The sequence below is a fragment of the Anthonomus grandis genome, chromosome 16 (genome assembly GCF_022605725.1).
Source record: "Anthonomus grandis grandis chromosome 16, icAntGran1.3, whole genome shotgun sequence".
Lineage (NCBI taxonomy): Eukaryota > Metazoa > Arthropoda > Insecta > Coleoptera > Curculionidae > Anthonomus > Anthonomus grandis.
In genome coordinates, this window is record NC_065561.1 from 7,739,144 (window position 1) to 7,764,417 (window position 25,274).

Consider the following 25,274-nt stretch of genomic DNA (forward strand, 5'->3'; position numbering starts at 1 on the left):
TAGAGACATCTTGGTTTCCAGATGATTGGAAGTGCTCGCTTGTTATTTCTCTGCCTAAGATAAATAAACCTATGGAATTAAAAGATTTGCGCTCTATAAGTATTCTTCCTACTCTATCAAAAATTTTAGAACGGGTCCTTAACGATCAAATCCGTGATTATGTCCAACAAAATAGCATATTGCCCACAATACAGTCCGGATTTAGACCAGGCTACAGTTGTTCAATAGCGCTTTTGAAAGTTACGGACGATATAATTCATGGTCTCGAGAACAATAATTTAACTGTCTTAATCCTGTTAGACTATTCAAAGGCGTTTAATAAAATAAATCACGATCTTCTACTAGCAATCTTAAAATATTTAGGTTTCACTGATTTCTCGATTAAACTAATTAAAAGTTATCTATAGGGTAGAAGCCAAAAAGTGAAGGTCAATGGCAAAGTCTCAGATTCTGAACAGTTGCTATTTGGGGTTTCACAAAGATCCATTTTAGGGCCCTTGCTTTTTATATTATATACTTCTCAGATGGTAAAGCATTTGCAATATTCTACCGTGCATTTATACGCTGATGACACACAGGTATATAAATCCTTTGGACCAGATCAAATTGTAGAAGCGGTTAATCAATTGAATCAAGATCTAGAGACACTCCTTACAGTTTCTAATAAAAATTGTTTGGAACTAAACCCCTTCAAGTTCCAGGTTATGCTTTTTGGTAGAGCTCGGTTAAAAAATTTACATTTGCATGATATTCAACTAACTTTAAATAATAATAGACTTAACTTTACGGACTGCACTAAGAACTTAGGTTTAATGGTGGATTCGAGTTTAAGGTTTAGTGAACATGTAAGTATGTGCATAAGGAAGGCTTTTTCAAACTTAAAACTGATTTTTAAAAACAGACACCTACTTACAGTTCCCTTGAAAAAACTGCTTTGCAATTCTTTGGTACTATCCCATTTCAATTTTGCAGATGTAATTTATGCACCATGTTTGTTAGCAAGAGATATATACCGAATCCAACTGATTCAAAATCACTGTGTGAGGTTGATTGGAGGTTTACGTGCTGGGGAGCGAGGGGTATCGGCTAAATTGAGGGAGTTACGATGGCTTAGAATGAATGAGAGACGTATTTTCCACTCAGTCGTCTTATTTCAGAAGATAATTGCGAGAAAATGTCCTGATTATTTATATCGAAAAATAAAGTTTCGCTCTGAAATACATAGCTTAGATCTTCGTAATACAAGTGTCATTACAATTCCATTTCACACGACAACTACTTTTAAAAGATCTTTTAGTTATAACATAGCGAATCTTTATAACAAAATTCCGCGACACCTAAATTTTTTGCCATCAGTTCATTTTAAAAAACGCATTAAGGGACATATTAATCTGTTTGTATAATTAGAGCGGCTATTGTATTATATAGAATAATTAGATGGTATAGGTACCTACTGACTGAGTTAATGTTTGCCAGTAATTTTGATGGATGTAATATAACAGTGGAGACTCTGTAGAATGATATATTATGTGGCTAAATATATATTATAATATGTGATTATATTATATTATATGTATATTATATTATAACGTATTTACTGTACATTAGTTAATAATTAATTAATATTTAGGATTCCTATGTATGGTTCAGTAAAGTAGCTACTAGCTAGACTGCGCCACATTTAGGTAATCGATGACAAATTTATTACTATTTTGATATCTATGTATTTGTTAGAAATAAAAGTCATTATTATTATTATTATTATTATTATTATTAATTATATTTTTGTTCATGTAATTAGAGGTTAAGTTGATTAGCCTTAGGCTAGACTTCGCCTTTGTACATTTTGGTATAATAAAGACATTATTTATTTATAAGAAGCCTTACGACCTGAAATAACTCACTTACTTAGTGACTACATCTTATCAAGGTTAAATCCAAGTAAATGTAACCGTTACCTTCGATTCGGGTGGTCAACTGATCAAATAATGTAATAATGTGACTAAAAATCTTGAAATACTTTTGGACGTTAATTTGAAGTTTAATGACCATATTGATCAATGTATAAAGAAAACCTTCATCAACTTGAAGCTATTTTTCAGTCTAAGGCAGGTTCTTAATAAAGATCTAAAGACAGTTTTATGTGATAGTCTTGTGTTATCTCTTTTCACTTTATCAAGTATATTCAAAACTTGTGCGTAGGATTTATAAATATAATGAGAAAATTTGATAGAGCTGTGACTAATGAAATGCGCAAAATGAATTGGATGAGTTTGGCTAAAAGGAGGTTACAACCTGGTCATCGATCATCAGTTACCGATCATGATAGTCGTTTATCTTTATTAGAAAATCAAGTTTAGGTATCATCTGTATCTTCTGGAGAAATAAATATTCCACAACACCTCCTCGTTATAAAACAACTTTGCTTAAAGGGAGGTTCAACTTGGCGTTTATTTATTATATAATAAAATTCAACCTGATTTAAGACGTATGTTATCTCCTTTATTCCAAAGAAAAAATAGCAGCCATATCACTAATCTCTATTACTCTGGGTGAAATTTGTTGAAACATGTTGAAATTTCGTATAAAAATAGACACATCTAGATAATGTTAGTTTGTAGACTTTAAAATATATTCTTAAAATATCTTGTAATTACATCATCATCCTTGTTTTTTTCATTTATTTTAAGTTTGTTTCTCTTTAAGTCTACTTCCTCTTCTTGTCAGCTATTGTAGTGATAATATTGTGGATTGTTGGTAATCGCCACGTCTGCGATGAAGTGGCTATTTGATGATGTCAGGTTTTAATAAAAAGAGGCGATTGATAATGATAGACCTGTGACAGTAGATCATCAACTTGTCTGTAAATAATGAGGGACTTGCGCACGTACTTATAGTAGGGTACCTTTGGCTGTTCCGCGGTAAATCCCTTCTAGTAGCGTCCTGATGGATCACCTGGTTATGCTGGTATAGATTGTCGGCTTGTTTCTGATTTTTCTTTGCACTTTTAACATGTTCTTTATCTTCTATCAAGGGATCTTTCACAATAAGTTCCTTGTATTAATTATCTGGTGTTAAATTGCTATAGCATAACCACGCGTTCGGTGCAATTCTTTCGACATAAAGTTGTTCAACTTTATAGGGGTGTCTCCCATGCATTTTTTTCTGCTTGAGGCATATATTTCTTCAATTTCTTGTCTCTCCTCCTTTGTTAGGTTGAGCGGCGTAGATTTCTTGTCTGCCAGGCATACACTTCAATGTAGGGGTGATACTTCACTATGCTGGTGGAACAAGGTTCTTAATAGCATAAACTGTTTGGTATGAAGATTCTTGATGTCTATAAGGCTTCTACTTCCTTCATTATGAGGAAGTGTGCTTATGAGTGTACTTGATTTTGGATAATATTTGCAGTGTAGAGTCATATCACTTTTTGTCTTCCTCATGATGTTGTCTCCAAAAGAATATATGGGAACTGGTATAGCCACGGTATTGAGAAGTTTGAACATGTTCTTGTTGGTTAGATTGGTTCTGCATAATCTTTTGACTCTGACGGGGTACTTTTTTAAGATTTTCCTTTATTTTTTTGAGTTCCGTACCCTTGGCTTGGTTGTATTCAAGATATTTGTTATTGTTGTAAATCTCTTGTCATATTCTTTACGCACCTTCCATCCCGTAATTACTATAATAGGTGTCTAGTTAAATACTTTCATTTTTCTATATTTATGATCTTGCACTGGTCCAGTCCAAACTCCATACTGATATCATTGTGGAACACTTCTAGCTATTGAATTGAGGTCATCCATGAACAACTGAGGAATTATGGTGTGATCCTCTTGTTGAAGTTTCAAATTACAGCGTTTTAGATAGTAGGTTTGTGGCTAAACAGAACCAGAAAGGACTTAAGAAAACGTCTTGGAAAATCCCTCGGTTAATCTTAATTTCAGTTTCAGTTTCTGGTAGTAGATGGAGGAACCATAAGTTGATACTTGGATAACCATTTGCCAGGTCTGCATGACTTGTTGAAAATAAGAATGTCACTTTAGGCTTGGGCACTCGAATCAACCAAGCATGTGAACACTGTCATACGCCTTCTGGTAGTCGACGTAGCAGGAATGGAGTCTCCTTTGCTTCTTCTTGACCTCTTTAAGGACAGTGGAGTCAATGACAAGCTGCTCCTTATACCTTTGGTTCTAAGTAGGTGGTTTTGTATGTAGTCTATAGACAGGCGATAGGCCTGTATTTTAAAGGAACTCTAGACTATTTTTCTTTTAATAAAACATAGGTCTTACCTTTTGTAATAAGCAAAGGTAATTTCTCGGGATTTTTAAGAAAATTCTCCTATTATTATTATTATTATTATTATTATTATTATTATTATTATTATTATTATTATGATTTGCATTACAGACAGATATGTATGTCTACCTTATTTTAAATATACTGTAGAATAGGGTGATCCAATTTTGTCACACACTAATGTATATTGAAATATAATGCCTATTAAATCCTACATGGGAAATTCGTGAAATAATCCAGAAATCGAAATCTTAAGTAAATTCAGGAAACTAGAATAAAACAATCAAATTCTTAACATATAAAATTAATAGCAAAATAAATAATTACATTTTTTGACTAGTACACATAGAGTTTTAAAAAAGTTTTTAAAACAATATCAAGGATTTTCTATACCGTATCAACACCTGTACAGACCTTCATGAAGCTGTACAATATGCTGTACGTATGATACCATACTTTTATGTGAAACTTTAGTTTGTTATTATTAACAGTCTTATCGTTATTAGATTTTTCTGATGTTTTTTTAAACATTTAAACGTATATTTCAATTCATTTATTAGCATGATTTTGTCTTTGTTTATATGTTCTGTGCTAACGCCAAAGAACTCAAAATTTGTATTTGTATAATGCAGCAATGATTTTTTTCGTAATTTTTGGCTTGAAAACTGCTCTTACCAACTATTATTACTAAAGTTAGATCTTGTTTTTTGGCTATTAAATTTAATGCTACCATTATTAATGGGACATTCTATAGCTATAAAATAAAATAAAACAGTTTACCATGAATGCTTTCTGCCAGAGTCATTTTCGATTCTAAGATACCCATTTTGTTCAATGTACCAATTTACTAGCACCACCCACTACACAATATACAACATACAAAAATCTGCATCACACTAATTATATGAATCTATCATGCCATTATTTAATATTAAAGAGCTCTGTGATGTGATATCTCTTTGTTTAAAAACATTTAATAATTAAGTATCACTAATTAATAACACTTTTATCTACGCTGCACCGCTATCCTATACATACGCACGATTTTGCGGTTATCACATTTTATTATTATAGCTAGGAATAATTTATTTTTCAATGTCATTACCATATTTCGAAAACTATCGTATTTATTTTAATTTTTGTAATTATTTTTCGTAGCAAAAAACTTGCTAACCATTAAGAAAATGAGTCAGTTTACTGATAAATTTTCCTTATGAATACCAATTACACTCAGTGTTTGCATATAGCTTGTTATTATTTTTAAAAATGCCCACATTTCAAACCTATACCATTTATACTATCGTTTTTTTATTTATGTTTTTTGGTTATTTCATATAAGATGAATCACTCTGTTTTATTTATTTTTTACTGAATATACTGGCACAAAAAGGCAAATACTATGGTACTCGAGTATCGCGGGTAGCGCCAGTGCTACGAAGTTGTACATTATTTTCTTAAAGTTCTGAAAGTTGTAATATTAGGGAAATATGTGCTTTGGAAGTTGATTCCACATATTTGCACTTCTCCATAAAAAGGTATCCCGATATAATGATGTTCTAGGTGTCTGCAGATGCACTCGCCATTCACGAGTCGCATCTGCCTGTCGAGTAGAACTTGCGTGTAAAACTAGCTATAAGCGGAAATGATATTGGCCAGTTTAAAAGAGCATTTACCATGATGGTATCGATAAAACAGAGTCAGGTCCATCACTTTCCTTCTATGCGCCAAACTGTATAAGCTCCCAGTTGATTTCTGGATGGAATCATAAATCATTTTTTCTGGATTGAATCTGTTTTGGATGGAATCATGAAGGTTCAAAATGTATTTGGGTGCAGAACTCCTTATATGGAAGCAATACTCAAGAGATGAACGAATCTGAGCCTTGTAAAGCGTTAAAAGCTATGCGGTGTATACAGTGTATACCGTGTCTATGCGGTGTATACAGCTTTTTCGTTTTAAAAAGAGTCTTTAGTTTTTGAGAAGCATAGAGACATATTGCTTGCACACCTAATGGGCGAACTGACAAAGACTGTGGCAAAGTAATCCAGGTCATAATAAGGCTTGACTCGGCAGAGGCAGTCTTCTTTGGAAATACAGCAGCCTGAGTCTTAGCTGCTATAAATTCAATCAGGTTGCACTCACCCCACTTCAAAATTATGTTAAGGTCGGCAATAATAGTTGTTAACTATGGCAGTAGGTGTCGGCTGAAGTCATCAGGTTAGGCGACTTAAAGGAACCAATGTACTGTCATCAGCAAAGCCGTAAATTGGATTAGAAGAGCAGTAATTTGGAAGCCTTGTCGAGAAGGCTGTTGATATACTATAACAGGAAGAGGCTAGGGGACAAGATGCATCTCTGAGAGGTACCAGCATTAATTTAAAACCTCTGGGACGTTTGTATATCAATGACAACCTAAATGGATCGGTTCTAGAGGAAACTTTCAAGCCAAGCAACGAGAGTTGGTGACAAACCATAACAGTACAGTTTGTTTAGGAGGTTTTTAGACCAGACCCTATCAAATGCATTTAAAATGTCTAGAGCTATTGCACGAGATTCACTATATTTCTCGATAGCCTTGGTGCAAACATGCATGATATAGGCCAACATATCGCCAGTAGACCTGTCTTTTCAACAACCGTACTGACGGTCGCTAATGATGGAGCTAGACTCCAGGTATTTCAAAATTTGCTGGTTGGGTTGGATTCCCCATTACTTTGGCGCTTACCAGGACTAAAGCAATCGGACATAATTGATGGGCACCATCTTTTTTCCTTTTTTGGGTATAGGTTAAATTCGCGCAAATCCCCAAGCAAGAATAGACACAAAAGAATTCCTGTGTGAGATAAAGTTTTCATGACTAAATCTTCAAACTTGCAATTTTATTTTTAAATTTAACACGACCTTTCAGTTGGTGTTTATCCCTAACCGTTATCAAATGTAAACTAACAACTACTATTCTACGGACTTATATACTAAATATGTGCGTGTCTTGCAATTCCTGATCTGGAAATTCTCCTGTTCGGGTCTACTTTTAGTGCTCCTTCTTCCTAACTTGGGTCGTTTTGTCTCGTCAATGTACGAGTCCCCACATTCACATGGTATTTGATATATAGAGTTTTTGGTGCCCAGTAGCCTTTTTGCTTTGGTCTTTAATACTAAGCCTCGTGTGGTTGTATGCGATGTAAAGGCAGATTTTACGTTGAACTTCCTAGCGCTTTTCCTGATTTTCTCTAAAATTCTCCTGATGTTCGGGATTATTAAAAATCCCGAGAATTCCTCTGGCTCTTTTGGTGCTCTTCTTTTTCTTACCGCTGCTTTCTTGATTGTTGTTTTGATCAACTTTAGTGGGTACACATTTTGTTGAAGGTGATATTTTCTATCTGCATCTTAAGGTCGTCACTGCTGTTGCAAATTGTGGCCGCCCTTTTATATAGTGACTTGATGATTGTCACCTTTGTTGACGCCAGATGAAATTTAGTACTGGCTAAGATGCGTGGGTTTGCGGTAGACTGAAGTCTTAAGCCCCTTTTGTAATTTCTCATAAGAACGTCTAAAAAAGATAGAATTATGTAGTAGGGTAGCCTGAGTAGTCTCAGTTTCCAACTCGTAAACTTGATGCTGGATCTAATGTTGTTAGGGTGTTCCAGAAAGTCCGTTAACTCTGCGTCGCTTTTATCCCACATGATGAATGTGTGATCTACGTATCAAAGCTACATCTTAGGTTTAGAATGTGCTGTTCTTATAGCGTGCTCTTTAAACCACTCCATGTAAATGTTGGCTATGACTGGAGATTAGGAGTTCTTCGCCCTGGGCATATATAGGCATCTATATTTGACTTAAAAGTAGGAATTACGAAGACAAACTTCCACAAGCCCCATCACTCCCTCAAATGGTAGTCCAGTGCGTTCAGCAAAGGTCGTGTCCTTCCTGAGCCTTTTTTTTAAATGATGATCAAGGACTCCTCGATGGGCACATTAGTAGCCTGAAGTAGTTGGACGAAGCGGGTTGAGTTTTTGACGAATGATTCTGTGTTCCCTTGCAGTGGTCTAATGATGTTCAAAAACCTAGATAGTTCGGATGTTTGCCGAATCGCTGGATCTGGTAATAGGTCGTAGCGGCGTCTGGTATTTATATATTTTGGAAAGTCGATATAAGTGTGGTGGTTTGCTGTGGTGTAGAGTGAATTTGGTCCGCAGTGTATCCAAAATATGAGTTGAATACTTCTTAAGTGCTCTGTAGACTCTTCGCTCTACTGTTGGTCTAAGATATTTAGTAAGCAGGCGGTATTCACCTTTGTTCAATATCTAGTTAACTTTGTTGTTATAAATATCTACGTCTTTGACTGTTGCGGAATGTCTTCTCTCAACTCTTGACAAGTATAGTTTATCTTGGTAAAAATCGAATCCTAGGCGTCATCTTGAGTGAGTTCTTTGATTTCTTGAAAGCGTGGTTTACAGTCGTTTGCCAACGGTGGTAGCATCCCAGTTGAAAGCATAACAGCTTCTTACTGGCGCGCTCTAAGATGCGCTCTGACCTTATGGCATCGTTATCTCTTGAATTTCGTAGGAAGTTGATATGGTCTTCTACCTTGGTCAATTTAATCCTTGATTTTTCTGAAAGTCTCTGAATAGATGCTAGTTCCGGATACATACCATACATAGATTGCTTATCCAATCTAGTTTTGAAGGTGGTAAACATTGGTACGGTAGTCATAACTAAGTCTTCGAACTTGCAATGCCTTTATTTTTAAATTTAACACGACGTTTCGGTTAGTGTGTATCTTCCACCGTTATAAAGTGTAAACTAACAACTACTATTCTACGCTTAAATACTAATTATGTGCGTAGTCATGTGGATGTTTTGGTCATGCGTGAATTGCATTATATCATGCAGAGTCTTAACAGTTGAGGTCTCCAGATGTTGGGAATTTCGACACTGGGCTGGCTGAAGATTCCTTGATTGTGCGCGATGTACATTGCTTCAAAAAATCTGGAGACCTCTACTGTCAGGATTCTGCACAATATAATGCACTTCACGCATAACCAAAAGAAACCATCACCAATTTACTGTTATTGACTATAGTGTTTATTTTTATTGACATTTTATACATCATGATGTATATTGACCAGGTACATTGTTTTTGTACAGTTTTGCATGCATTTATTTTGTTTGTATATTTATTTTTATTTTTTTATTTTGCGTGTTTTGTTTTGTTTTTAAATATGTTTTTTTTATTAGCTTTGTTTACAAAAATTTGTAATTTTTTGATAATAAAGCATATGATTGATTGATTGATTGAAAGTTCCACACGACTACGCGTATTATTAGAAGTACTTAAAAAGTAAAACAACAGTTTGCACATTGCATGATCACGCACTTTTTTAATACTATTAACGATATTCTGTCAGGGCCAGGGGCTTATCAGTGTTCAAGCCTTTGTGATGGAAGAGTATCTCTGGAATAGAAAGAAGAAGCCTTTCTAGGCAAAGTCGTCGGGGTTTTGCCTTTGTCGGTCTATGGTAGAGTTCGATGCAAACATCTAACCCAGCAAGTCTGCCTTTTCTTATCTGCTTCTCTAGTTATCTTTCTCTGCTGATTTCCCTAGTCAGTGGTGGAATTTTTGACTTATCAGAAACCTTGACCAACTGCTTTTGCTACAGAACAGAATATTATTCTTCACTCTCTCATTATATTTTTCTTTGCAAGTATCGATTGTCTGCTTGCACGCATTTCTCAAAGTAACAAAGTTGACATGTTGATACACATTTGCAGGGTTTTAGTCTTGGTGCCATTTGTTGTAAGCAGCATTTTTGTTGTTGACTGCCTTGGTGCAAGTTTTGTTGAACAACGTTTGCTGTCTAAAGAGCTTTTGAAGGTATTCGGAATATAAGCCTTTACTACGCATGTTAAGTAAATAAGGTCAACCTAAGAAATAATTAATGTCGTTTTAGATTTTTTTATACAGGGTGAGTCGAGAGGAACGCACCAAACTCTAGGTGACTATTGTACGTGAAAATAATAACCAAACTAACATATTCTTATCCGATTTTCATATGTATTTAAAATATAGCGTAATTAAAAATATTTTAAATTTTTTACTGCTTCTTATCACCAATGCTACCAATATTACTAGGTACCAATTGTGTGGTCTATTTTGTTATTCTGACATGTCTTAGTGTCATTGTCAGTGCGTTTGATGCGTTTATTTTCGAGTTTGTATGATAAAAGTCGTATAATTTTAATTAGATTTTCATTTAGGGCTTTTATAATGAGAATGCTACATCTGCTGTTCAAGAATACTATCGACGATTTCCACAACGGTAAATCTCGACAAAAACGTATTTATCAGAGTTCTTAACAAACTTTCCAAGACCGGAACTCTGCTCAGTACTAACATCTGAACGAGCCACACTTGACAGGGTTTAGAAGAAGTAGAAAATATTCTGAATTTGTATAGATGATGTAACGGCCAGCTTACAAAGAATTGCTGCTCAATTGGTCATTTTACAGAAGACCAAGAGTAATCAACACCCTCTAAGAGCAAGGCATATATCCGTACCATGTACAGCGTGTACAGCATCTACAACCGGAAGATTGTGTTAGGCGTATGCAACTTTGTGGTTGTATAATAAATAATAATCGTCCTGTAATATTGCGCATACTTTTTACCGATGAAACAACATTCACCACTCTCATTATTGTTAGACGAAAATCCACACCCAACAGTCGAAACTAATTTTCAGCACAAGTTCTCGGTAAACGTGTGCATGGTGTTGTAAGGTAGGTAGTTATTTAACTGGTCCACAAATTTTAGAAAATCGCCATAAATCGCCGAAATGCAAATGTATTATTAGCACGATGGCGCTCCGGTACATTTCGCTCGTCAAGTCAAACAATAGTTGGATTTTTCAGAAAAACGGAATGGTTGCGGTCCCATAAGTGACTATTTTAACAATGAGGTGTATAAAGTGAAAGTCGACACTCGGGAGGGCTTTCCGCAATTCGACGCAGACGAAATAAATTGTGTTTAGAGGTTAATGGCGCCTTTTTTAAATGTTTGTTACAACAACGTTGTAACTAAAACCATGTTAATGTAGGAAATTTTGTTTGTTTGTAATTACGCTACATTTTGATATCAAATTTAAAATCGCATAAGAACATATGGGTTATTTAAAATTATTTGCATGTGTATAATACTCGCCTGGAGATGCGTTCCTCCCGACATACCCTGTATACAAGTTTTTAAACCTAACTAGTATTTAAATGTAAATTTCTAAGAAAATAGGTTTATTTGAATCTTTAACAAATATGTTTTTTAAGTGAAATACGTATGGTATGAAGTTTCCTTCCCTGTACCGCAATTCGGACAGAGTGGGCTTTCTCTTATACCAAGAAGGTGAAGATGTCTGTTTAGACTGTTGTGCCCGGTCAGGATTCCCACCAAGTCTTTGATACTTTGTCGGGTCTTTGTTAGCAGTCGCCTTGCTTTAGAGCCGTCATGGTCTGGTATCATTTCCTTGGCCTGTCTACATCCTTCTGTCCTTATCCAATCCTTCCTTGTTTTTTTCCAGGCTCAATTATCAAGTGCCTGGGAGATTTGTTTTTTGCTAAGACCGAGACAAGGTTCCTACGAAGGGGTTAACGGAACCTTGCCTTGCCAGTTCGTCGGCCCGCTCATTGCCCTCAACACCTTGGTGTCCTGGGACCCACCTCAGTCTCATTTCCTTGCATAGTCTGGCAAGTGGATCTGAAACAGCGGCAGGAATGTGGGCCAAAATATTCGACGTTGCCACGTTTAACCTCAAAACGTAATTGTGCGGGACTTACTTTCTAATAATATGCAATATAAGATTTTTTACAATAACAAGATATAGAGGGTAAAATGTTAAGAATTATAATCTAAATAGTTATTCCATTTTGGCTTTAATACGCAATTGTTTTACCATTAAATATGATACAATTAAATGTTTGTCCAAAAAATGGATCATGTTTAGTAAATCTGGCAACAATACGTTACAGCTCTACATTCCTACGTCTACTCCTCTACTTCTTGTATAATAGGGGTCAGCCATTATGAACCTGAACGCTTGTGATTGGATTCCGCATGTGTTTTTGTTATGAATTATTTCGACAGTTCATTGGAGAGCGTCTTTGTCACCTGTTTACAATGCTTGCTGCCGTTTCAAAATATTTATTACTATTGAAGGGTGGACAGTGGCGTAGGTTTTATTGTTGATTTTTGGATTCCGTTTATTTTATATGTTATTTATTATTTTGTTTTATTTGTGGCTATTAATTAAAAAAACTAATAATAGTGTTGTGTATACCTAAGTAGGTAGTGTAATTTTCTTAGGTTTGGAGTTTCACTGTTTTATTACTTACATGAAATACCTAATATTTAATTTTTTAGTTTGTTTTATTATTGTCTACATATATACGAATAATAACATTTATTATAATGAATAAATTCACTGAGGGTAAGGTCCTTCATAGTCAAACGAGGGAAGTGATAGCAAACGTACAGGTAAGTTATAATAATTTATTTAAAAAAAAGTGAAATACATTGTGCCTCTTAAAAAAACAGTAGTTTATATTATATTTTATTGCTCTTTGTATACCAACTATGCATGCAAAATGTTGTTATTAGGATTTGCGATGAAGAAGCTGCAAATAATTCGATGAAATTGCCTCTTAAGCGTAAGCTTGATCGCGTTTCCCTTTATACCGGAGTCTCCGTATCATCTGTGAGAAAAATTCACAAGGAAGATAAAGAAAGGCGACAAAATAACCCTGATGAAATGTTAGCCAGTCCAGGGAAAAAACGGCCACGGAAAACTGTCGTCGAAAAAGATGACAGTTTTCATTTTCAAATAGTTAGGCATTGTATCACCAGATTTTACCTGTAATATAAAGTGGTTCCGACAACTAGAAAGTTGTTACAACTAGAAAGAAGAAAATTAAAAGAAAAGGCAAATTTCTCTTATTCCAGGGAAACGCTTCGTCTTTTATTAAAGTCAAATGGCTTTTTTTGGCGTAAGTGTCAAAATAAGAGGAAAATCTTAAAGAGAGGGCCAATATTCTTTCCTGGAGATACAAATATCTTCGCGAAATACGAAAATATCGTGAAGAAGGCCGAAACATTATTTACTTGGACGAAACTTGGGTGGATAACGATTTGACGTTCAAGAAATGTTGGCAGAGCGATACGGTTACTGGTGTTTTAAAAAATATTAGTTCAACGGCTAAGCATACAATACAAATCGGTGTGTATAAGTTACAGTCATATATTTTTTCACGGGCAAGGACCCGTTAAATTTGAGAAATATATATATTTTAAATGATATTTTAGGTCGGCTAATAATTGTTCATGCAGGTTCCGACAAGGGTTTTGTAGACAATGCCTGTTTAATATTTAAAGTCGGATTGGCCACAGGTGATTACCATGGCCAAATGAATAGGGAAAATTTTACTAGATGGTTCACGGAAAAACTTCTGGAGGATAAATTCTGGGAAACTGACCAAATCATGGAACAAATCGAGCCCCTTGTCATCACAATAGGAAATGAGGACAGTGACACTAATGGCAGTAGTAGTGAAGACGATAGTGAATACGAGGCTGAAGGTAAAGAAAACGAGCTCGCTTATTTCACCAGTGAAAATAAAAACATGTTTAAGTGAAGTGTGTGAGACTTAAAAAAAACATTAACATAAATAACAGTAAACGAAAAATTAGGTAAGTTATTTACCTTATATTTTTCTCAAATTACCTTACTTTTTCGGAAATACCAAAAAGAGTGAACATTTCGCATAAAAAAAACATAAAAATTCCCGTTCCTAGTTTAACCGAACTTTTATCATTGCCAAAACGCTTATGCTGTTCGTTTTTTATAATCTATACCAGGTGGCTCATTTTAGTCGACGTTTGACTTTTGTTTTGTTTTTTTTAATGACCTTCAAAATACACGTACTATTGCAGTGACGTGGCCTTCTGTGACCTTAGTAACTTTTATTTAAACTTTGTTTTTTTAAATTGGGCTTAGCAACAGAGATATTTGCGTGCGACCCTGTATACAGGGTGTTTCACAATCAACGTCACAGGCTATAACTTTTTTATTTGTAAGTATATTTTTTTTTTAATATATTTTAATAGCTATATGATCACTACCCAAAATTACTTAAAAAAACTACCCCCGACAAATTCATTTTTGGGGGATGTATTTGTTGGGGGTAGTTTTTTTAAGTAATTTTGGGTAGTGGTCCTATAATTATTAATTTTTTTTTTAATTTTTATAGTTAAAAATAAAAAAGTTATAGCCTGTGAAGTTGATTGTGGGACACCCTGTATATCAAAAAAAAGAACTTATTTCTAAAACCATAAAACATACAAATAAATAATTAATTAGGAAAATTTATTTTAATAAATTTTAAAATTATTTTCCTTAAATCGAATTTAAATAGTTTTACATAATACCACACGCCACTGTCCATTTTATGAATGAAGTCGGCCATGTTGTCTCCACTACTGCATTCCCCTTACCTCAGGCCGAAGTGTTTCAGATCCGTCTGCCACATTGTATGCTGCAAGCCCTTCCAGTGCGTCTCTGCACTTCTGGACTAGCGGTGAGCTGACCCTGGGTTTCTGAATCGCCTTGAGGGCAGGCGAAATACAAAGTGAAATACAAAGATTGGAGTTTAATTCCGTTAAATCCTGCTTTTATGTTATTCTTTATTCTTTTATTTTATATTTATGTGAATATCCAGTTTATTGTTCATATCCAAACATAGTTGATAGTTAGATTTATCCTAATATCCTCTCAAGAACCTAATTAAAATACCGCTTTTTCTAAAATTCACCTAATTTGACATAAAAAATAACTCTCTTTAGTATATTTAAACTTATTAAAATTATCGTTGTTTATAAATGATGACATAGTAATAATTTAAAATAATAATGGTAGGAACCCACTACGGCATAATAATACACAATATTCTTAAATGATAAAACATACTTCATGCATTGTAACGCTAGAATTTCACAGTGGCAATCTTGTAATTATTTTAATTTGTAATGTGCAAACCATTTTTGTAAATACCTGTAGAAGAATGCCAAATTAAAGGGCGTTAACATAGGTAAAAAGCATTGTTCTTTTCTTCATTTTCAAACAATTCTAATCGTTAGAATTTACTTAGGCAAGTCTTTTTCGATTTTGTACCAATCTGAATAGTTCCTTTGCGCTACGTATATTGGTCCATTATGGAAAATTATTTTCTGAAGACATGTTCAAGATATGAGATTTTCCTGCATACGATTTTGTAGGTCTGCATAGCTGTCCAGAGTATTCCCAGCATTTGCCGGTGTAATCACATTTCGAAAGCTTCTAACCAATTAACTGTAGAAGTCTTAATTGTCCAGATCTCTGGCTCGTACAGCAACACTGTAACACTACCATATTTAGGATTTTACCATATTTAGGATCCATCTTCTGCTGTAATTTTAGGTTCAGATTATCTTTGCAGATCAGTAGTTTAATTTTTTAGATGTTCTTTAAGAATTCTTTATTCTACACCTAATGTTTCTATCTGGATTTAGATTCGGTAATATAACATGCAAGGTACTTAAACTGGTGTTCTCTGTCTATATTTTTCGTATCATTCTGTAGTGCAGCATCAGAATGTGTTTGTCGACTAATGACCGTAAATTTTGTCGTGATATTGTTGAGTCCCATTTCTTATCCTTCTGTGGTTACATAGCTTAAAAGATGTTGTAGGTCTTCTAGTTTTCAGCATATCGTATAGTATTTATATATTTCTCATTGATTTGTACTCCCATTTCTTGTTCTTAAATAGCCCGTTTAAAAAGAATGTCTGAATAGAAAAGTAGTGGTGAGTATGAAGCTATATCTGACGTCTCGTAGAATTTGGTTTTTTTCTGTAAGCTTTTCGTTTAAGTAGTCATACTGCTTTCTGCCTCCAATATAAATTTTCGATAATTCTAATGTCTCCGCTATCCACCTTTATGATCTTTAAGACATATATAATCTATCTTTGTTGTACTTGCACTCTTGTACTGTACCTTTTCGTAATCCATAAAACACACAAAAACGTCCTTATGTTTGTCACGACATTTTGGTAGTAGTATGCTAGTAGATAGAAAAAACAGTATCTGTCTAGTTCCCAAAGCATTTTCATCCAAATCGGCCTTACAATTGGATCTTATTCTCCCGTGGATAATTTCAAGAAAGACCTTCCATGTCTGGCTCATTAGTCTATACTCACTTCTAGTATGTCTTCAATTGTGTAAACTGCCTTCAACAGTTTGAACAAGATTCAAATATTTTCCTGTTTGATCATTTGAAATAGCTCCATTGGGATGTCATCAGGTGGGGTGACTTTTCTGGTTTTTTGCAGATTTTATTGCAAATTAAACCTCACTTTTGAAAATTTCTTGGTTTCTAGTGTATTTGGATTGATCTCATTTGATTACAATTTTGGTTTGAAATAGGTGAATCATATTATTTTCATGTAATAAAAGCCTACCTGGAAAGAATCCAATCTCAATCAATTATAAGCCAATTGAAAATATTAAAATTATGTACGGCCTCGTAATATATTCTTTGTATTTTTTAGGTGTTGGTGATCTTTTAATGCTTGATACGAAGATTTAGAATCTTTAATGGGTTTGACGTTGGCAGCATAGATCTTAAATCTTAGGCAATCTTACAAGATTTACATATATAATAAAAACTAGGTTTCCTAATAAAAAAAACCTTTACGTAATACGAAAATTATTGAATTTAAAAATGCTTATACAAGGTTGATAAATCTGTCAAGTGTATTTTTAATATTTGCGTATATGGGATAGTATTTTCAATATTGATTCTGTAACATATTTTAATAAAGTTGCGTAATATCAAATTGTATAATTAAATAGTATAAAAAATAATCTCCACTTCATTTAAGAATCTATTTTCACAATAATTACTTTTCAATTATCATCTACTTTGACGTATAAAGATTAAATAGGTAATAAGGGGATTGACACTGATTTATTTGCTTTGTTTTTGATGTAAAACGTGAGAAATACATACGCCTTACTCGTTGATCATAATTAAGATAATATATGTTTATTGGAACGAACACCGATTTATTAGTTGCAATGCGAAAATATAGTGTGTGCTTGTTTTTTTCTCACCTTTTTAAATACATATGATTTAAATAAAATACTATACTCTATGATCATCCAGTCATCAGTTATATTTAGAAGTTACATTTATACTAAGTCACGTAAAGTGTGAGTGATTTTATTATCACTATAATCGGCTAAATAGAAAACCCATTTTTCTTTTAATGCATTAAAAAAATAGTACAGTAGCTCGAGAGGTACTATACAGGTACTCACCTATTACATTCATTGTTCTGATAGTATGTTCTACAGAAAATTCTTTAAAAAAAATGCGACCCAGTATTTACCTAGCTGCTGTTTAGTTTGTCTTTCAGCCTTTAAATATTTCCAAACTACAAAAGTGGTTAGGCTCAAAGTCTTCTAATAAAAAAAATTCTGGATAGATTGTATCTATGCACAATTTAACTTGAAAATCAAAGATGTCGTGGCAGTAGTTAGTTACAGGTAGCAGAGATGCACTATCAGGTGTTGAAGTCTATCACATTTTAGTTTCCTTTGGTAACGTATACACCTGTGGCAAATTCAGGTTATAGGTGCTAGAATTTCTACTAACTAAAGTTCGACTCAAACTGAACGTAGAGATAGTCGAGATTTAAAGCGTATTGTACTTCTTGTTCGCTCAGCTGCATGCGCAAGTGGGAAGTCGAGCAGGGAAAGCATTGTGGTTCTATCTTTAACTTAAGATTTTTATAAATTTCTGTCATGTTAATTAATGGGTATTTCGGCATCCAAGAAAGAAATTGGCCAGTCATGTATGCAGGGATCACAAGAGATCCATGGGCACTAGGATCGAGGAAAATCAAAGGAACTGCAGATCAGATGCTAAGCCATTAATTTAAAATATAAACGGATAACTTTAATTGGTAAGAACACTCTAGCTACACCACAGCATTCAGTCCAGCTTGTTTGAAGAACATCTCAGCTTCACGCTACCCGTTTTCACCACTCCTTAAAGAAACATCTGAATATAACCTTCGGTTGAGCAAGTATCATAATCTGCTTTTAACTTTCCAGCTGGAAGTACCTCAGCCACTATAGTATCGTAATAAGGAGGTAAATTAACCCCTTACCGCATACTGTGCCAAATTTGGAACATGTTTTTTAAACCTAATTTTTAAACAGGCATTGTGGTTTTATGCCGCGACCGCAATTTGTCCCATATTTGACGCCTTCGCTTCTTTATTTTCAATTAATATTGTCGCCGCCTAGCGCTTATTTTGTGAATTAGGTCAGATCTTGTTTAGTCGCCGGAATCCACGTGTTACAACGTTTATTTACAAAGTTGAAGTGATCATAAAACACATAAAGATCTTTTTTTTTTTTGTAAAATTATCTATGTTTTGGTAAGTATTTGTTCATGTGATCTGGGTGTAATTACGCCCTTTAATGCATATAGTTGTCAATTTTTTGTCATTTATTTACTTGTGTCATATTTCACGCAACTTGCAGTAAAGGAAAAAATCATTTATTTTTTCAGATGGATCCGAAACGGTTTTACGGTACCAAAACTGTTGATATTCCAAATCAAAGTGGTAGTGAAGATGAAAATTTGTCAGACGACAACCTTTACCAAAACAGAACACTATTTTCTAAAGTTTTATTGGAAGAGTCCAGCGAAGATAAACAGATTGAGAGAGAGGTTGAGGATGTCATAATTTGTGAAACCAATTATTCTGATAGTGAAGATGATGTTCCCCTTTCAACCCTAGATGCAGCGTACAAGAAAAAGAAAACAAACAAGGTGGTTCTTGAATGGGAAAAAAAACATATGAAGGTAGCTGAGGAAGACAAATTATTCAAAGGAACTGAATCTTTGGGAATCGATATTTTGAATTTTGATCGTGTTTTTGATTTTTTCAAGTTTTTTTTTACTGATGAAATATTGGTGTATATAGCGGAACAGACTAATTTATATGCTATCCAATGTAGACCTGAAAAACCAGCAAATATAAGCAAGGAAGAAATAAATATTTTTATTGGAATTTGCATATACATGTCTGTAGCACACCTGCCATCTACTAGAACTTATTGGAGCAGTACCTTGGGTATTACTGCAATAACTGAAGCTATGACATATAATAGATTTGAAGAAATAAAACGTTTTATTCACTTCAATGATAATACAAAGCAGCAACACAATCGTGATGAACCTATGATAGTTAGGTTTTCAAAGCTTTTCAAAATCCGTTCCTTTTTAGAAAAAATGCGAGAAAGAAACTTATTTGTTCCAAAAGAAGAACAATCTTGCAGTTGACGAATAAATTATTCCTACAAAAGCTCGATCAACCCTAAAGCAATATAGCCCAAAAAAATCTCATAAATGGGGTTACAAAGTATTTGTACTGTGTTTGTAAGTGGAGTATCAGGCTTCAGCTATGATTTTGATTTCTTTTCTGGACCAACTAAGTAGGCTCATCAACCAGATCTTGGAGCAAGTAGTAATGTGGTAGTAAAACTGTCAGTTCCAAGGAATCAAAATTACAAAGTTTTTTTTGATAATTGGTTTACGAGCCTTCCACTACTTGTTTATCTCAGCAAAGAGGGCATTTTGCCTCTTGGTACTGTTCGCAAAAATCGAATTCCTGATTTTGATTTTCTTAAGGAATCTGCAATGAAAAAAGGGAAGGGGCACGGTTGTTGAAAATAAGGCTCGAGTGGATGATACAGATTGTTCTGTAGTTTCGTGGTTTGATAATAAAATAGTTACTACAGTATCAACCTATTTCTGAAGTGCAGAGATTTTGTAGAAAGGAAAAAAGCACATTATGATCCCTCGTCCAAAGTGTATAGAAGAATATAATAATTATATGGGCGGTGTGGATCTTTTGGATTCCATGCTAGGCTATTATAGGATACTAATAAGATCAAAAAAAAATTTACCTAAGAATTTTTTTTTTCATTTTCTCGACATGTTGTGTTGTAACAGTTGGATATTATGGAGAAGATCGGTCATAAGTACGAATTCTGACGAATGTTATTTGCCACTGGCTGAGTTCAAACTTAGATTGGCGGAAATTCTAACAAGATCTAATGTAATATCAAGAAAGCGGGGCAGACCTAGTTGCGCACTTCAGCCACAACTAGAATTAAAAAAAAGGAAATATCCTTTGGGGAAATACCAGCCCAAGAAATTCGTCGCGATAATGTAGGCCATCTTCCTGAGTGGTATGAAGATTGCCAGAGATGAAAATTTCCTGAGTGTAAGGGTAAAACATAAATTACATGTGAAAAATGTAATGTCAGGTTGTGTTTAAATAAAGATCGAAATTGTTTTCGCCGTTTTCACGTGGAATAATTAAATATTCTTAAGGTTTATATTTAGTTTAAATATTTTTTGATGTATTTATAATGTTTTTGAATAAATACATTTTCTGGTAATTTTTTTATTTTCTTTCCTATAGGAAAATTTGTGCCAAATCTGGCACATGTCAAAAATGTAATTTATTTTTCAAAAACAAAACATTCTCATTTTTTTAAAACATTTTTCTACTTAATCTTGCGGCATAAACTATTACATATATTTTTTTCAACTTAAAATAAAAAATCAAGCAGTAAGGGGTTAATACGTTCCGCAATACGATCAAATTCCACTAGGAGATCATACAAAATAAACTTAAAGTGAACTAGACAAATTTCTGGTAATACAAAACCTCATCTAGTATAAATTAAGAAAATCGATTTATCAAACGTTTAATTAAGACATTAATTTAAATTCATATTTTGCAATAAAGATTTGCTTCCACTTCAATAATAGGCAGGGTAAGTCAATCAAAACAAGGCTGATATATATTATACAGGGCGTCAGTTTAAAAACCTCCCACCCATATTATCTCGAGTTAGGTTTTTATAAAATCGATAGGGCGCGTAAATTTTATTATCAAGGGAGAAACATTTTTATGTAGAAATCACTTTGCATCTTTTAACCTCCTACCCCCAAGAACCTTCCTCTCGAAAATCCTAAATGGCAATAGAGCTTGAGTGATACCCCATTTGAAATAACTTTTTATTATCTACATTTTGGCACTTTATTTGTTAAATTTGAGTGCTGCGTTGCCAGGTTAGGGTTATTTAAATATTGTAAATTACTTATTATTAGACTTTATCCCTGTAAGTGTCTTAATTACATTAAAGCTAAGATTATTAATCCAAACATGTCTTTTTAGGTTAATATTATTTTTATTAAACTTTTGCATAATCGTTACAATTATGGCTGAATAAGTTGTTGATATAAATGATTTAATATATACAGGGTGTTGGATATCATGACAGCTGTCGATGATGCCTTGACGAAGTTCATCCAAACTTTCAGGTTGGAGAGTAAACACAATAGGTTTCAAATGAGCCCATAGAAAAAAGTCTAACAGCATTATATCAGGAGATCTAGCAGGCCATTCTATAGGCCCCCTTCGCCCTATTCATTTATCTGGAAACTCGTCGTCTAGCCATTGCCAAACGGGAAGAACATAGTGAGGTCTTGCTGGAAATAAATTTCAGCCTAATCAAGTATAGGGTTTCCATCATCATCGATTTGGTTTTCAATGGATTCAGTGATAACATATCCAAATAAATGTCTCCATTTAAATTTCCGTTAATAAATAATGGCCCAATACTTTATTTCCTAAAATGTACTGGGTATGCCCTTCTACAAATGCATGAGGATTATCATTGCTCCAATATCTACAGTTATGCTTATTAACAAATCCATTTAGATGAAATGTGGATTCATCGCTGAAGCAGATATTCTTTACGTGAATAATATTATCATTAATCGCTTCAGTCATTTTTTCACAAAACTTAACTCGTCTATCGAAATCGTCTTCGGTTAACTCTTGCAATATTTTCATTTTGAATGGATGACATTTATGAAGTTTGGTAACTGTGTGAACAGAGCCTATTGAAATACCAGTGGCAGCAACAATTTTGCGTAATGAAGTATTAGGATTTATTCCAAAATGACCCAAAACTTCAACTTGAGCGGCTTCATCCGAAATTCGCCGATGATCATGTTTTTTATTTGCAACAGTTCCAGTTTCAGTAAACTTAGTAACAAGGTCCAAAACATACCTATGCGAAGTTATCTTCTCCGGATGTCTGGCGTTAAACGTGACGGCAGTTTGCCGAGCACATTGATTTTGGGCACCATAAATTAGAATAATTTCCACTCTTTCGGCTAGTGTGTAAACCATTTTGGAATTAAAATCTTCAATTCAACAAATAAATTTCACTATTCCAAGACTGTCACAAATGTAACTGACGGCAAAATAAATTCTTTATTTTCCTTAGCAACTATAAATAACTAAGCAGGTATAAGAATAAATACAGTTCGCCCAGGATATCTGTGTTGATGAAAAGAATGCGGAAAAAAATTCAGGTTGTTATTTAGTTTTGTTCCACGTCTAATCTTCGGAATTGCTGTTTATGTTGGTAGTTTCCGTTTTAAATTATAAACGAATTGTAGATTTGGCAAACCCTAACGGGCAACATTTTGAACACTTATTGAAATAAAAACTGATATTTTCATGTTTTTGTTTTCTATCTGAACAAATTAAGATAAACAAAGATTTTTCTAATTTTTTCGAAAACGAATTGACCAATTTAAAAAATCAAACGTCAAAATAAAAGACTTCGAAAGACCTTTTAAACAAGCTATTACTCGATACCCCTTGCTGCTTAAAATTTTTAAGAGGATGACCCTGGGGGGCAGAGGGTGAAAGGGGGTTAAGTAATTTTAGGTTAGAAAGTTGTCCCACTTAACAACATTTGCTTCATCACTGAAGCAAATGTTGGTTACCAAAATTTCACGAGTTTTTGTTAAGTTGGGCATGGTTTCGCAAAACTCTATTCTCCTATTAAAATCGTCCTCATGAAGTTCCTGTAAAATTTGCATCTTGTACGAATGATATTTATGTAACTGTGATGCTTTTCGTACAGCTTCATGTGATATTTCATTTATAAGTGCTACTGTACAGAGAGAATTGGTAGGTCCTGCAACGAATGTCCCCAAAATCTCTACTTGAGCATCTTCGTTTAAAACACGCCGATTTGCCCTTTTTTTGTTTATAACTGCACCCGTCTAACCAAGTCTAAAATGTAAATGTGACTTACATTAAAATTAGGATTTCTGTTATTAAAAACTTCTGCCGTTCTTCTTGCGTATTTTCCTTGCTCGCCATAAACAAAATCAATTCATCATTTCAATTCTTTGCCTAAGAGTGTATATCATAGTTACTAATAATAACACACAAATTATCGCAATAAATTTTAACTGATTTAAATACCTAGTGACTGGTTTTTTAATCATATCATCGAGTGATGTATTGAGGCGAATTCCATTGCAAACGAAAAGAAACAAAAAAGAAAAAAAATGTAAATGTTTGTCTTTTATGACCAAATGAATTTATTGGAATGATAAACACTTTCAGTGATAAAAGCACCTATTCTATTTACAGTCATGTTAAAAAACAGTAAGTCAATAGGTTAGTAAAGTGATGTATTGATTTATTAAAACAATTTACTAACTTAAAAAAACCTTTTAGGTTTACCGTAATTAAAACACTTATAGGAATAATGAATAATAATAAGATATTTGCTATGTTTAAATAACCCTAACTTTGCAATGCAGCACTAAAATTTAAAAAATAAGGTGCCAAAATATAGAGAATAAAAATTTCTTTCAAATGAGGTATCACTCAACCCCTATTGCCATTAAAGATTTTCGAGAGGGATGTTCTGGGGGATAGGGGGTTGAAAGTGATTTCTACATAAAAAATGTTTCCTCTCGATAACAAAATTGAAGTGTCCTAGCGATTTTATAAAAACCTAACCCGTTTTGAAATAATAAGGGTGGGAAATTTTTAAATTGAAATTATTTGAAAGGGTTCTAATTTTTTTTAAAGGAAATGCTTTTTTATACTTAAATAATTTGTTTTAATATTATTATTTATTAGTGTAACCTAATATTTATTATGATTTAATAAGGTAAAAAAGAGGTAGAATTTATTTGTCCTGAACCACCAAAGTATTTATCTGTCCAATCAGGACAAATAAATACTTTGGTGGTTTATACTGACATTCTATTCCTTTTGGTATTTTGAAGCGATATCATCAGGCTTTGAATTAAATTTACTATATTATTTTTTAATTTTTGAATTATGGATTCGCAAGAAGACAAACATATTGCTAAATATCGGTTTCTATCTTCGGGTGAACGTCGTTTAGTTTTAAAAGTGCGATATTATAAAAAAATAACATGGAGCCATTGACATCTGTTTTGGCAGTAAAGAAGCGGACATGTGATGCATGCCAGATCTCAAGAAGCACTTTATATAAGATTTGCAATATGAACGAAGAAGAACTGGACAAACCAAATAAAAGCACCTGTCGGAGATGAATCACCTTGAAGACTTTCAGAACACTTGGAAGAACATTTGTAGTAATGCATCAGTAAATAATATTGGTTAGTAAATTACCGGAGTAATGTTAGCAACGGAATACCAGCAACGGCGGTTGCCGGGTGGTCATGAGTCGCGCGCGATGTCGAAGCGGCGCTTATGAAAATTGATAGTTTATTTAACACATGCAAAACTTTAGATGCATTAAAACTTCCATTAGATGCATTTTCTCAACGCAAAAAATTCCTCTTTACTAATTTTATTATGTCGGCACAATTAAAAAAATTATGAAAAATTTTATCGGAAAAAAATTATTTTAAACTCGATATAAGTCGTTTAAAAAGCAAAAAAAACACCGTTGGTATGGTAGCAATTTGAGGATTTTTTTAGGGATGACAACTCAA

General features: G+C 33.8%; 1 protein-coding gene across 3 annotated transcripts in view; it reads right to left on the reverse strand.

Moving 5' to 3' along the window:
• The window catches only part of LOC126745867 (uncharacterized MFS-type transporter C09D4.1), a 170,876-nt gene that overhangs the window by 112,276 nt on the left and 33,326 nt on the right, over window positions 1-25,274 (reverse strand). Inside the window, exon 1 of one of the 3 annotated variants that reach the window (XM_050453894.1) lies at window positions 5,077-5,328. The exons of the other annotated variants lie outside the window; for them this stretch is intronic. Within the exon in view, the coding sequence (XP_050309851.1) occupies window positions 5,077-5,122 (46 nt within the window). The 5' untranslated portion in view covers window positions 5,123-5,328. Of the gene's footprint in view, window positions 1-5,076; window positions 5,329-25,274 lie in introns of those variants that run through there. 3 annotated transcript variants of the gene reach the window in all.